The sequence below is a fragment of the Penicillium nucicola genome (assembly GCF_028828085.1).
Source record: "Penicillium nucicola strain IBT 29836 chromosome Unknown utg000003l, whole genome shotgun sequence".
Taxonomy (NCBI): domain Eukaryota; kingdom Fungi; phylum Ascomycota; class Eurotiomycetes; order Eurotiales; family Aspergillaceae; genus Penicillium; species Penicillium nucicola.
The window spans coordinates 1,841,378-1,854,248 of NW_026643127.1; the positions used below are offsets into that span (position 1 = coordinate 1,841,378).

At 47.7% G+C, this 12,871-nt stretch overlaps 5 protein-coding genes across 5 annotated transcripts; 3 read left to right on the plus strand and 2 right to left on the minus strand.

Annotated features, from left to right (window-relative positions):
• Positions 1–754: 754 nt before the first annotated feature.
• On the minus strand, positions 755–4,482 carry N7511_004269 (DUF3723 domain-containing protein; the record flags this gene model as incomplete). Its single annotated transcript, XM_057126694.1, has 3 exons — positions 755–3,673; positions 3,722–4,014; positions 4,065–4,482. The coding sequence occupies 3 exons, from the start codon at positions 4,480–4,482 to the stop codon at positions 755–757; spliced, it is 3,630 nt and encodes a 1,209-aa protein (XP_056985584.1).
• A 256-nt stretch (positions 4,483–4,738) lies between these two features.
• Positions 4,739–5,883, plus strand: N7511_004270 (uncharacterized protein; the record flags this gene model as incomplete). Its single annotated transcript, XM_057126695.1, has 4 exons — positions 4,739–5,317; positions 5,366–5,465; positions 5,514–5,728; positions 5,782–5,883. The coding sequence occupies 4 exons, from the start codon at positions 4,739–4,741 to the stop codon at positions 5,881–5,883; spliced, it is 996 nt and encodes a 331-aa protein (XP_056985585.1).
• A 978-nt stretch (positions 5,884–6,861) lies between these two features.
• N7511_004271 (NADPH oxidase family protein) lies at positions 6,862–9,560 on the minus strand (the record flags this gene model as incomplete). The annotated part of the gene is made up of 3 exons (XM_057126696.1): positions 6,862–7,985; positions 8,898–9,209; positions 9,257–9,560. The coding sequence occupies 3 exons, from the start codon at positions 9,558–9,560 to the stop codon at positions 6,862–6,864; spliced, it is 1,740 nt and encodes a 579-aa protein (XP_056985586.1).
• Positions 9,561–10,196: 636 nt separating this feature from the next.
• Positions 10,197–10,520, plus strand: N7511_004272 (uncharacterized protein; the record flags this gene model as incomplete). The annotated part of the gene is made up of 1 exon (XM_057126697.1): positions 10,197–10,520. The coding sequence occupies one exon, from the start codon at positions 10,197–10,199 to the stop codon at positions 10,518–10,520; it is 324 nt and encodes a 107-aa protein (XP_056985587.1).
• A 1,257-nt stretch (positions 10,521–11,777) lies between these two features.
• Positions 11,778–12,640, plus strand: N7511_004273 (uncharacterized protein). Its single transcript, XM_057126698.1, has 2 exons — positions 11,778–11,872; positions 12,157–12,640. The coding sequence occupies exons 1-2, from the start codon at positions 11,782–11,784 to the stop codon at positions 12,498–12,500; spliced, it is 435 nt and encodes a 144-aa protein (XP_056985588.1). The 5' UTR covers positions 11,778–11,781; the 3' UTR covers positions 12,501–12,640.
• Positions 12,641–12,871: the final 231 nt, after the last annotated feature.

Consider the following 12,871-nt stretch of genomic DNA (forward strand, 5'->3'; position numbering starts at 1 on the left):
ATCAGTGGCTAACAAGAAATGTGTCGTCGTCCACGTGCTACCTCAATGTGATTGGTCCAGGACGCTGACTCAGCATGCTGGAGCGAGGCCCACGATTTTGATTGTTACTTCGTGGTCTCCTTCTCCCACTGGAACGCCCAGCCCCGCTACCCTGCGTCATTTACTAACCGGAAAAGGGGTATCTAGGGTAAAAGTTGAGATTAATCTTGATATAAAAGTGTCACCCATATACAGTCTTACCTTTAGTATCAAACTGGCGAAATCAAGGACCCCTCTTAGGGACATTTACCAAGAAATCGAGACTAGATAAGCTTTACAATAAATGTGCAGTATTCTGCATTGGAACGGGGGGGGGGGCATAGATGTAGGAAGAGTGTTTTCTGGCCTGTGTTGTCCCCCGGCCGACAAAGACACAAATCCACTACCTAAAGGCCAGTCATGTAATAGATCTGTGGATCTGCGTCTAGGCGGGCTTTGAGTCTGGAGATGTGGGTCCGTGGCTAGGAAGCTGTGGTGAGAAGGCTTTGGCTTGAGGGCCTGTGAGATAGCACAGTTGATTCGAGGCCACAGATTTAAGGCTGTGGACGTGGATCCACTTTGGACGTACGTCCACGGCTCCTAATCTAGGTGGGCTTTATAACCGTCAACTAGCGGCCACCCTGGCTTAGTGACCACAAGGGTCCTCGGTCTTCTGATTACGGTCTATATGGGTCACAGGTATTTTGATCTAGATCTCAAGTGCATTATTTATCGCCTACTGCCGGCGCTTTGTCGGCCGATCATCATCACTACCGGCTTCAAGTACTCGTGCGATCGAATTCACCGTCTCTTCACTCACAACCAGATCGTCGCCGAATGTCATGAATATTGTGTTCGTGCCATCCTCGATAGCCGCATCAAAGCACTGCCCCGGTGGGACCTGCCGTAGATTCTGGTCATAAAACGTTGCCTGACGTTCTCGCGCATTTTTGGACGCCATTCGCCCAACAGGAGAGGGGTCAGATGGATCGACCACCATTTGGCGGACCAAGCGATTCCAATCGCCGTGTTCATCACGTGCACGGAACGTGATTGTTACAGAATGCTTGGCTGCATCGCTCGCTCCTTCTCCTCGCTCAGGAGATTCGTCTTGTTCCTCGGGCAGCTTGTCTGACCTAAATGTTTCCACTCGTGTGCGCGTATCGGTCTGCGCGGAAGACTCTCGTGGTAGTGACGAAGAGGGTGGCTTTACCAGAGTGTCCTTCTGCGTAGCAACGGCTATGGCATGAACCTGCGGCGAAGCGTCTAGCAGTACAGACTCCGACAACTGTTCTTCCTGTTCCGACCGAATATTCATCCTTCCATGGGGTTCTGAGTTTTGGTTGATCGGGCTTGAAATTTCTGGCTGCGGTTCGAACTCGACTGAGTCTGATCTTTCGTCCGGTATTTGTTGCTGGTTCTGAGTCAGGCCAACTTGACTAGCCACGGGCCACGAACTTTGCTCTCCATTCATCTCCAACAAAGGATGATACTGTGCTTTGAGGAAATCAATTTGAGTACCAGGTCTTGCTGTCTGTGCTTGATCAGCCGTTCGTAGCAGTGCGTTTATATCCTGCTCCAGAGTTTCCTGTGGTGGAATGGATATCTTGCGGGTTTGTTGGCGCCGTTGCGTGCGGTCGTATGGTTCGAATTTCGCGCTCTCTCGCAGCGCCGCACTTTTGGTGACCACAGTCCTAGAGGGGCCCGATATAATCTCCGGTGCCCCACGTCCTTCTAAAATTGCCAGTGCTCTTTCAACTTCTTCCGATGAAGAAAGCTGCGCTGCTGTTTCTGCCGCTTCATTCTCTTGTTCGCTTGCGTGCGCTTCCATATTGACATCCTTCAAAGATTCTCGCCCAGATATGTTTTCCTCACTCCCTCCTCGTGGCTGCTCGTCCTCGACATCAGCAAGACCGAGGATCTTGTTTTCCTTGCCCGTTGGTGCCATAGAGTCGTGACCTTCAAATCCAGGGGCGAGGAGGTGTTGTTGCATCTCATGCGATTCCATATCTGGGTGTGGTGGTAAAGAGGTCATAGATGTCAAACGAAACTCTCCTGGTGACTGTAGGGGTTGCATCAAGGAAATTTGGCCGTGCGAGACCGTTGATTCTGGAAGTTCTTGTAATTCTGTAGAGATATACCTTGACCCAATAGAAGGCGGCGCCAAGGGAGGTCTCGAGGGGGCAAATCCAAATCTATCGTGACTGTGTTCTGATCCTTCATAGTTGCTGAAACCATGATCCCCTTCAATAAGCTCGCTACTTCCAACGAATCCAAGTGCTGTTCCGGATGCTGGCTCCACTATATCTCCTATCCGGCTGTCTTCCGAATCAATGCGCGCGATTTTGTCGCCATACCCAGGAGATGATGTTGAGTTCCTGGAATAAGGCGTAGGATGACGGTCGTCACGTGAGGATCGGTGCCTTCGCTGCTGTCGGCGCTGTTGCCTATGTAGCTTCTTCGCTTGCTTCTGCTGACGTCTTTCTCGGCGGGCATCTTTCAAGCGTCGCCGCTCTAAGTTGCTATCCTGCCCGGCTCCTGTACCCGCAGACCCAAACTGTTCTCCTTCACCTTGCGGCGAACAATTGCTCAGAATAAAAAGCGGGGACATTGGCAAGTCTGGAGTTGAAGATCTACCCGCTGTGTCGTTATTTTCACGGGGCATTGACAGCTTGCTGAAGAAGGTAAAGTAGACACTCCTCCTCACCAAAGTGGAAGTAGCTTTTCGTTCCCTTTGGAGAGTATCGTCATGGAGTTGGTCGATGAAAAGGAATTGACAATCTTGCAATTGGGCTTCGGTTTGCGGATGCCCACATCGAGATTCTTTCTTGGATTCCCTTCCACGAACGAATTGTACTGGAAGCTTATCGTCAAGAAGGACGGCCCTCAAGAAGCACTCAGTGACTTTGTTGATCAGAGACTCAATTTCTTCCCTATTGTACCGATAACGATCTGGTCGACGGGCTCTCAAAAGAGCATCTTGCGCAATTTGCCGATCTGGCGACTGCTGGATGAGCTCCTCAATTTGTGGCGACTGAAACCCAAGTCTCTTTGCGAGTACAGCCATCTCGTACAGTATCATAGGATCCACCACGTCACGATTAGGCTTCGCCGTAGAATCTTTCTTCTGTGGCTTTTTGGATAATTTTGGGTAGTGACGCATAGCATAGAGCCATATTTGACGATATCCAAGTTCCGCTGGGTCTACCTGGGAGTGCGAGTAAGACCGAAACCCGGCTTCGGAAGTTTGTATCAAGAACTGCGCATTTGTTGGATCAAAAGACAAGAAGGCCGCACGCATGGCGGTTCTAATCGTTGGGAAAGATCTGGAAGGTGTGAAAAGTCGTTTGATGCAGTTCGCGCACGATTCTAGGTACCAGAGATCTTTGAAGAACGTATACAGAGATGGTATTATTCCCTCTGTCCTCTTTAATCGCTTCCAAATCGAGCCCCGTTCGGATTCTGTGAAGTTTGAAAAGACTTCACCACTGTGTACAAGGCCTTTCACGGTGGTTCTATCCTTCGAGGAGACTCCAGGGGCCAGAAGTTGCAATATTTCCACTGTATGAAGGTCAATTTTGAACATCCTAGCACGATCGTGTCCCACGAGTGAAGACCAATATTGTAGTAGCCTAGTTAGCGCGTGAACTATCTCCTAGGAACGTGATCAGCATCTATCTATTTTAGAGTCAGACAAACTTACCTCATCGCAGCAAATAGCCAGAGCCTGCGGAAGAGATCCGATTTGCATTCCATGTATCAACAAGGAGGGCAAGACGAGTAACGAGTCAAAAGCAGCTCGGACGCTCGGATGAGACTCTAGTCCGCGAAGCCGCCTGGCTTTGTTGTCTGACAGCCGCGCCAACCATCGATTCTCGAAGTGTGCATTTGCTTCATTTCGATATTGTCGAACTTTTAGGTAAATCTCACCATCGCTTGGAACTCTCTCGTTGGAATATTCATCGATAAGGCTTGTTTGAAGATCGGGACTAATGTCTTAGGGCTGTCAAAACTGCAGGAAAGCATGTGGCGGATTTCTGGCTTACCATCCAAATACAAGTCAACAGTCCACCATTGGTCGATCGATGGTAAATAGTGTTCTCCAGCCTTTAATCGATGTTGGCCATGAAGGCACTGTATGGAACCAGTGGAGAAATGGAGGCGTGGGTACTGGCTCGGTTGATCAGTCATCATGTCAGCGGCGTTTACTCGTCCTGCTTGAAGAGCCTCATGGAGATGCTGCCGTGACACAACAGCGCTCACGTGGTTGTAGATATCGAGTCTTCGACAGCCTTCTTTGTCAAATATCTCACAGAGTCTTTCTACATTTTTTGTGTTCATATGTTGCGAGATGGATGGATGGGGGGTAATCTGGCTGATGTTAATCTTGGCTGTTCCTTGGTAAGTCCGACACCTTTCTGTCAAAACCTGCAGTTCAGGGTCTGTGTGCATAGACTCGTCCATTGTGTTGGTGAAGCAGATTCTACGTAGCAGGAGAGTATCGATTGTTTATATTTAACTGGTCTTGGCCTCAAAGAAGGAAGGGTCCACCTAGCTGATTCAGCATCCTGGTGACCAATGTGACTGCAAAAGCTGGGGGTGACCCCAAAACAAATTAGGTTAATCGATATGATAACATTATAAATAGGGCCCTCTTCGCCTTCAGGTGCTACATTTTTCCACCTCATCCTCTTTCCGACCATCTTGATCTGGCTCAAATATGTCGAAACAAGATAAGCACTGCACGGCGGTTGACTTCAAGAGCTACCAAGAACGGTTTGCGGAGAATCCATCACGAGAGGCACACTTGATCAAACAACCACACCAGCTTGATGCATCCACCCAATTGGACAGTAGTCCCAACTCAAAAAAGAGAAAAACGTCTCCCCGAAGCGAACATACACGAAAGGTTGTGAGTGGAGGCCCAAAGCGCCTTGTCTTACCTCAGGTCTGTGAGGAGGGTACATCTCGTGGGTTGAACGTGAGGGAAGAATCACCCTGGGACACTTATCGTCGGACTCTCAGGTGTAATCTGGCAGGCGAGGTTTTCATTGCAGCTCGCCGTTCCCGTCCGTCCCAGGTGGTAGCCATTCGAGAGTACACCAAAGGAGACGTGGGTAAAATGCGACGACTGTATGGTAATCTTGACCACGAAAATGTATTAACGGCCCGAGAGTGCTTCGTCAACGGAGGATGCATGTACGCTCTCGTCAGCGACCTCCAGCTCACTTTGGAGCAACTTGTGGGGTGTCGGTCTCTTTATCCCACGGAGGCGGAATTAGCTTCCATGGTTTGGCAGGTATGTGGCTCTTGATTCTTCAGCTATCTTAGGCTCATGACAGTGCAGATTTTGGATGGTGTATGTTACCTCAATGAAGCTGGATTAGAACACCAGTCTCTGACATGCCGGAATATTCTTCTCGGCCTGGATGGCGTTATCAAGATCGGTGAGTGGCAATTGCCTCCTTTGTAATGATTATTCTAACTGCCTATAGCTAGCTTGGAGATGTGTGTGGAACGTCCGCCGGGTCAGGCACAGAATGTTTACATCAAATCTCTCGCTTCCATTACCATGGAAATCATGCAGAAGTATGTGAAAGATGATGGAATGGTGGGCGTGGATGACGTGGATCGTTGGCCTATCGACTCGGACGCCTTCGGGTTTCTTTCCGCCCTCTCGACAGCCAAGTCTATTGATTCTTTGAAAGAGGTACCCAATTCCCCATGTCACGATTAGATGAAAATAACACTAAAATTTGTCAGCAACCGCTTGTCTACAAAAAGAATCAATTGGTAGGAGAGTTGATCCTACTTGCTCGGTCTATTTTAGTATCCGCAAGGATGTTCTATTCCTACGAGAGGTAGTTCGAAACACTGTTAGGGAATTGTGAATTTTGGCTTGCTCATGGTTTCCAAGGAATCCATCATATGTTCGTACGGTAAAGACCTGTTAGCAGCTCTAAACTTAGCACTGCATAAAATAAGACCCTAGCGGTGCTATATTTGTTACTGTAGGTCCTAAAGCAGCGGCTAGACCCTCGTTATTCAGAATATCAGTGCAAAACTAATGGTTACCAGAGTTATGAGTAAAGGAGTTCGTGGGCTCAGAATCTCGTCCAATAAATTGAGATGGGAATGAGGCGCCATTTCTAGAAATGAGACGTAACTGCTACATAAGGGATCCATGCTGTAATGGATTTCATATATGCTACGTGGTTGACTCATGTAGCTACGTGATAAACTCATGACCGGCCCGCCGGGAGGCCACAGCCGATCAGAATCCTCTAATAGACCATGATCTTTGCCACGAATTTATGAACGAACTTAGAGACAGGGACAGGGACAGACAAATTGGTGTCATCCGCAACCATCAACCCGCGCGCGTATGAGGAATACAAAGGATTGGTTGGAGGACATGGTCGAATAACTTTAGTCACCAATCGCTGCTCTACCCTCTGGGGCATGGTTCCCTACGGTCTAAGAGCCAGAGAAAGGCGATGGCATCGTGAAGATAATATATTTCACTCAACACCTGCTGGAACCGACCATAGCCTTAAAATACCTGGCGAAAGATTAGGTGGGAAGCGGCAAGTCTAGAAAGAGATTTGAGGTTGGGAACCACCCATCTTTCTAGCTTGCATGGGTTTGCTTCATCCTCCACGAGCGCCTCTAGGGAAATGTTTAGTTGGTCCCGGGAAAAGACATTATCACCTCCAAGCATGAGGCCTACTGCCATAGGCTCAAACGATCGATAAAACTTGGTCAGAGCTGGGTAACGATTGAGAACATAAATGGCCAACGTGTCTACCATTTTATTCTGAAAAGCTGTTCTTCTGCCTCTGTTTAAAAGTCAGCAAACAGCCATTCCGTAGAGTATAAATGAGCATACATTTGGTTTGCCAGGTCTTCACTGGCTAGTAAGATCACACCAAGCCCCACGCAAGTAGCAACTTTCCACCAACGCTCGCCCCAGCGGCATTGATCGCTCAAAAAGTCGCGATCTGCTTTTTGCGGAACGAATTGGCTCCCATGAAAAGCCTGTAATATAGAATCTCTAGCGATTGTGGGGATTGCCCGACCTTTTCGGTCAAGTGGATGACCGTTTTTCTCACTTTCCTCCAAATCATTGGCATGATTTTCGAAATGAATATGGATCCAAATCTGCGCAAGGCGGCGATTCACATCATCTGATTTCGAAACTGAACCAGTGACCGAGTTCAGGTACCTCAGATATGCCACGCATGCCGTCAGAGACGAATTCAGGTCAAACATGTCAACACTAGGTAAGGTATGCAGGTGACAGTTGACTAAAAGAGACTTCAACGCAATCTGGCCGGATCGCATAATTGTGGTCAAACTATCACCGCAGTCTTCGACGTCTCGGGCTTGTCTTTTGCTCATTGTCTCGTCAGTTGCAATCTGACATATTATTTGAATGCAGTCAACGTGCTCAGCTGCCTGGGTCAGGTTATTGACATGCTTGTAATCGTGAAAGGTTCCTTTTTCGATCTCTTGTATTTCCAGAGACTTGAAATCTGGTGAAGTGAGAACTCTTCTGTGGTTGTGATTCTCAATGCCGAAATCACTAGAATGATCATCACTAGGCTTTGGATACTTGAATTGTTCTTTTTCGTTGCTCGCGAGTGGTTGGATTTCTGTGTATTCACATTCTGCAGAGGCGCATGCGCCTGGAGTTGACGTTCGGAGACATGTTGTCATTGTCTCTTTGTTGTTTTCTGTGGGCTGCGTCAACTGAAGAGTTCCATCTGATGGCAGTGAGAATTCTGGCCGTTGTAAATGAAGCTGAGTGACATGTTTCAGTAAATGCCGACGCTCAGTACAGTCCTCCGAGTTGATAAAGCTGCATTGTGAGGTAGCCAGATATTTTTCATTCCGGAGTGCCTCTGAAGTGAGCCAGTCATCCCAATCAACAGGGTCATCATCTGAGAAATCGGGTCCAGGGGCGCCTTGAGAGACTAAAGTGTCTGGATCAAACAACACCATCATCCATATGCTAGTGGGCGACAACAGAAAATCAATGGTCAACTTCTCGCAACGTGCGATGTGTGGATAGCAGAGGAATTGCCTCGTGTTCAGTCAACTGAAGAATGAAGAAGAACGTTCACTGAATTCGAGATAGCTGGATACATAAAGAAAGCAAATGGCGAGAAAAAAATAAAAAAGGGTACGCGGGGATTTTAAGCGCCCCGAAAGGCGCATCTTGAAAGGTAATAACTACGTGCCCTTTGGTTGCGACACCTTTTGGGTGTCGCAACCAAACGGCAGTTAATCAGTTGGCCGCGGTTTTCCCAACCAGCCAAGAAGACACACCGTTGAAGCATGTTTTGCCAGTCGCCATGCCCTAATGAAAATCCTCGTCATCATACTATCAAGGTCATGGTCAAAACGGGATACACGCTCTCTAAGAAACCGTGAGGTGAACCAGGGTTGAAACAGACGCCGGTCAGGAAATGGTGTACACGTTGTTTAGAAATTGGGAGGTGTGCCGTAATTGTAATAAACAGGAGCTGATCACAGAAACATAGAGTACATGCTGTGTCTTGGACCGGGAAACATTGATGAATTGAACGGGTTAAGTGTGACGGTGAAATGCAATAGTTGAACGGTGGACAGGGCTGTTTGTTTTCTGGAGGGCGGTGAATCAACCTGTGGTCAATCGGTTCATTCGCTGGGCCCACCGCTCATCTCCCCACTTCTCAGATTGGTCCCTTCTCGTTACGGCTGAAACTCCGTCTCATATAACCTTACTCTCTGTTCGAGGTGTTTACGAACTAATTCTCTCAAACGATCTCGTACGTCATGCGATGCGGATACTAGGAAGTTAGCGTCTGGTTTGTTATTCAAAGTGATGGACTTACCCATAACCAGAACCTCACCGCGGTCTTCATGAGTGTTTGGCAGCCGTTTTATGTTTCGCCCGGAAGCCTCTTCTGATATAATTTCATCGTATCGAGGCTTTCCATTGAAAACTGTCGCGCGGCGATGCTGACCGAACGGCTTGCCATGTTCTATCATCTGGTTTGATGCCACGAAAAAGGACATTTCGAGTATCTGTATCACATTATCAGCGCGAGTATGATTAAACAAGAAGAGCCAACCCACATAGCCATCATCCAAGATATCATCACTTAACAAGCTGTTCAGAAGTGGTTGGGCTGCAACAGCAATATCTGAGAAATTCAGCATCGTGCTCTTTGAACGTGGAGGCCGAACTTACCTAATGTTTGCACCTCCCACACGAAATGTACCCGGCGCACATGTGACGTGCAAGTGTTGTATCCGTAGAGGAGCTTTTTAAGATAAGAGATCACACCTGCTATGCCGAAATCGGTCGCAATTGCCAAGACGCATTCGTAATGGTCTACGGATTTGCTGACTCCATACGGCCCGCTAACAAATGCTGTCAAGGAAGTATAGCCATCCAGGGCTGTGCGATGGTGAATAGTCTCAGTGAGCCCTTTTCGAGGTTGAATAAAAAGCTCCAGGACATCCTGTTTTTCTGGCGACCAAGATGTCACCATAAACGGATGTGTCTGGGCCCAGGAGAATAGGCTTGCCGCGGGTATCCAGAGACTTACGTATTGGCCTGCCTCGACATGTAGGGGCCTTGTAAGTGCAATCCTTACTTTCAGTGGCGTTTCCTCTTTGCTCTCTATTGGTGTTTGTTGCAACCGATCACATCTGATAGAGGCACGAGAATAGGGACGTGGGGGGAAGACACCGTTCCTAATAATGAAAAGAAAAAGCTCGACCAGCAATGCAAGTAGCATTGTGCCAAGCGAAATGTAAACATATAGCCGAGGCAGCAGAGTATTGGATGGCAAATGCCGCCATACAAAATATATGCAGGCTGTGGCCAAAGCTTGGTGTAGTCGAAGGAACGGCTCGTAGAGGAATCGGCGAACGAAAGGGAGGGATAATAATAGAATTGCGGCCATAATCACAGCACCCTGAGAAAGATCAGTATTACAAGATTAGCAAGGTAGGTTGAGCGAGAGTGATGACATACAATTAATGCGAAGAGTTTGGGCTTTTCATGAAGATTCCAGCCATTCTGCTCAGTTATCATAGCCATGACGATATGTAATATAAGGAGAATGCCTGTCATCCAGCCCGCAGCCCGATGAATGCGCTTGCACGTCATCAAAGAAACACCAATGGTATTCGCAAGGGATGCCAAATGGTGTGCCAAGAACAGGAAACTCATGTTGATCAGTGAAAGAGTTCCGGCGCGGTCTCTAGCAATTGTTGCTGATGGTGTGTTGAAAGCAATGAGAAACACATTCGTTGCAGCATACGTGATGTATGACAAGGCATCAGCTCGTGTGCAAGGAGATATCAGCCTATGGCGACCCCACAAGTACGGATATGTTAAGTGCTTCGTGATGAGGAACGACAACCTTCTGACTAGGTTCAGAATGGAAGGGGCTATGCGAATGAGAAAGAGCATTGCCAGTAAGCACCCCGCTGTCATGGCGTAGAAGATAGTGAGTTCCATTGTCAGTCTGTATTTTCGTATCAAAGATTCCCAGCTATTGCAAGAAAATCACAGAGCTTTATACTTATGATAGTTCGCCAGTAGGATGACTTATCTTGATGCCACAGGCAACACCTCATAGACCGTTATTAGCTTTTACTTCTCAGACCCACACATCGTTGCCCGGGGCCGGTGTTATTCTAAGGTATATATCTATCCGAGAAATTATTGCAGGGCTGATCATAATCTTCCTTCCATCTGAGCTATCGCGAGACAACTACACCCATGTGAACTTGGCTCTATGCGATCAAGCTTCGTGTTTCTTCCTACCCTATTCACCGGACTCCTCGTGATATTGTATAGTGAACTACCGTGCGATATTTGGCTTTACATGGGCACACTTCTTGGCATCAACATCATTTTTCTCTTATAATGGTGTCTTTATAGAGGACATGGAGATGAAGGAAAGGGAGCACAGTCGACGAATCGCATTTAGAGTAGTCATCCGCTTAAAATCATGCAGTCACTTCCAAAATTGCGGATTTTTAACGGAGACCCATTTAGAGATGGTCGCAGATAATCACGAAACGGTATAGTTATAGAACTGACCAGTGGTTTTGAATCTGGAGTAAAGCATTCGTAGGTAAAATGGTAGCTTCTTTGGATAGATTTAGTACGTCATTTCGCGGAAAAATAGGTAGTCGTATGACATACTGATCTAAGAATATCATCTCTTGAAAGTTCTTTGAGGTTCTTGTTCAACTTTGAACGTTTAATCCACTCTAACTAACGTGAAGGGCTTGCTGGTGCTAAAACTATGCTGCAATGAGGTCGCGGGCATGTAAATGGTATTGCAGACAAGAAACGGGTTGCTTTCGCGTTGCGGCACTCATTTTATGGCCGCAAATGACACCAGTGATTGCCCATCAAGTTTTGTGGGGGCCGTCATATTTATGAGTTCAACACGCAAAGGACCAATCGTTCAACATTTTCGAGGAATATTGTTGTCTCTTTGCGTGCCATAATTGGCAACTCTCCTTTGCACGACAATATTTATTCCCGCTACCTATTTCTTTCTACATAGGTTCCTTAACTTCCAGAAACCCCCAGATATCAAGGCAACCCCTCACGATGACCGCCATAAATTCTACCAGGCCTAAAGACGTCACCTCGAAAAGAAAATTGATGCGGCAAAAAATATGCCGTCGCAAAAACAGTCTGATGAAAAAGGCATGCGAATATAGTAGAATGTGCGGCGCAGATGTATGCGTCGGAATTCGAATCCGAGAGACGGGCCAGGTACACATCTTATCAGCGGATACTTCGGGATTTTGGGCTTTCCTTGGCTCGCAATTAGTATGTCGCCACCTATGACTCCGATGAAAAAGCGACTGACCCATCAAGAACTCTAACTATCCAGCCCCGATGCTAGTGACAGATCAGGATCTGGAGCAGGGTAAAAAGAACACGCTGCAAAAGCGTACATGAAGTCGTAAGACCAAGGCGGAATTGAGAAAACAACTCTTTCTTGGCAAAAACGTTTTCCTGGAATATCTAGCCAACCAGAGGTCGTGGTGCCTCGAGAATTAGTTCACCGTAGTCGTAACTTCAAGCGCTACCATCCGATACTCTTTTTATAGGGGTGATGGCAGCAGCGATGGCGACGGGTGCGAATGCACAGAATCTGCACCCTATCAGGAGAGGAACATCAAAAAACACGGCCCTCGCGGATCCGCCCCGATCCATGGAAGACATCGCGGAAGGCGCCCGCAAGGTGTTGAATCACATCGAAAACAATGGCTTAACATCCAGCTCAACCCGGTTGATTTTCCCGAGACCAGCGCCCAAGAAGACAGCCACGAAAACCGACTTTCCCAGTTTATTGGTGAGATCACGACCCTCAACGATGCGAATAACACTCCTGAGCCAAGTATTGAGGAAGTGGATCCGGAGAGCCCCGAATCCCGAAGACTGGTTGTTTTGAAATACAGGAAACAGCAAGCGGTATCAATTAGGTCCCTCCCCCCCGTACTTGCAACTGATGCAGTGACAATCGACGACCCACATGACGAAGTCTGGCATGAAGCTAGCGAGCGAAGCGATGACGAGCAGCCCCATCAATGAGGACCTTCGAGATTCTTCAATATAACGTACACAAGTCGTGGCCGGTGATGGCTACGTTTTTGCGAGATAAGAATGTTCTCGCAGCAGACATTATCGCGGTGCAGGAGCCGTGGAAGAATGAGCTACAGCACACAACCCACCAACCGGCGACCACATCATTTCAGCTCATATACCCGGCGAAAGGGGCAACACGAGAACAAGATTAAGATGAGCATGAGGATCAGAATCGGA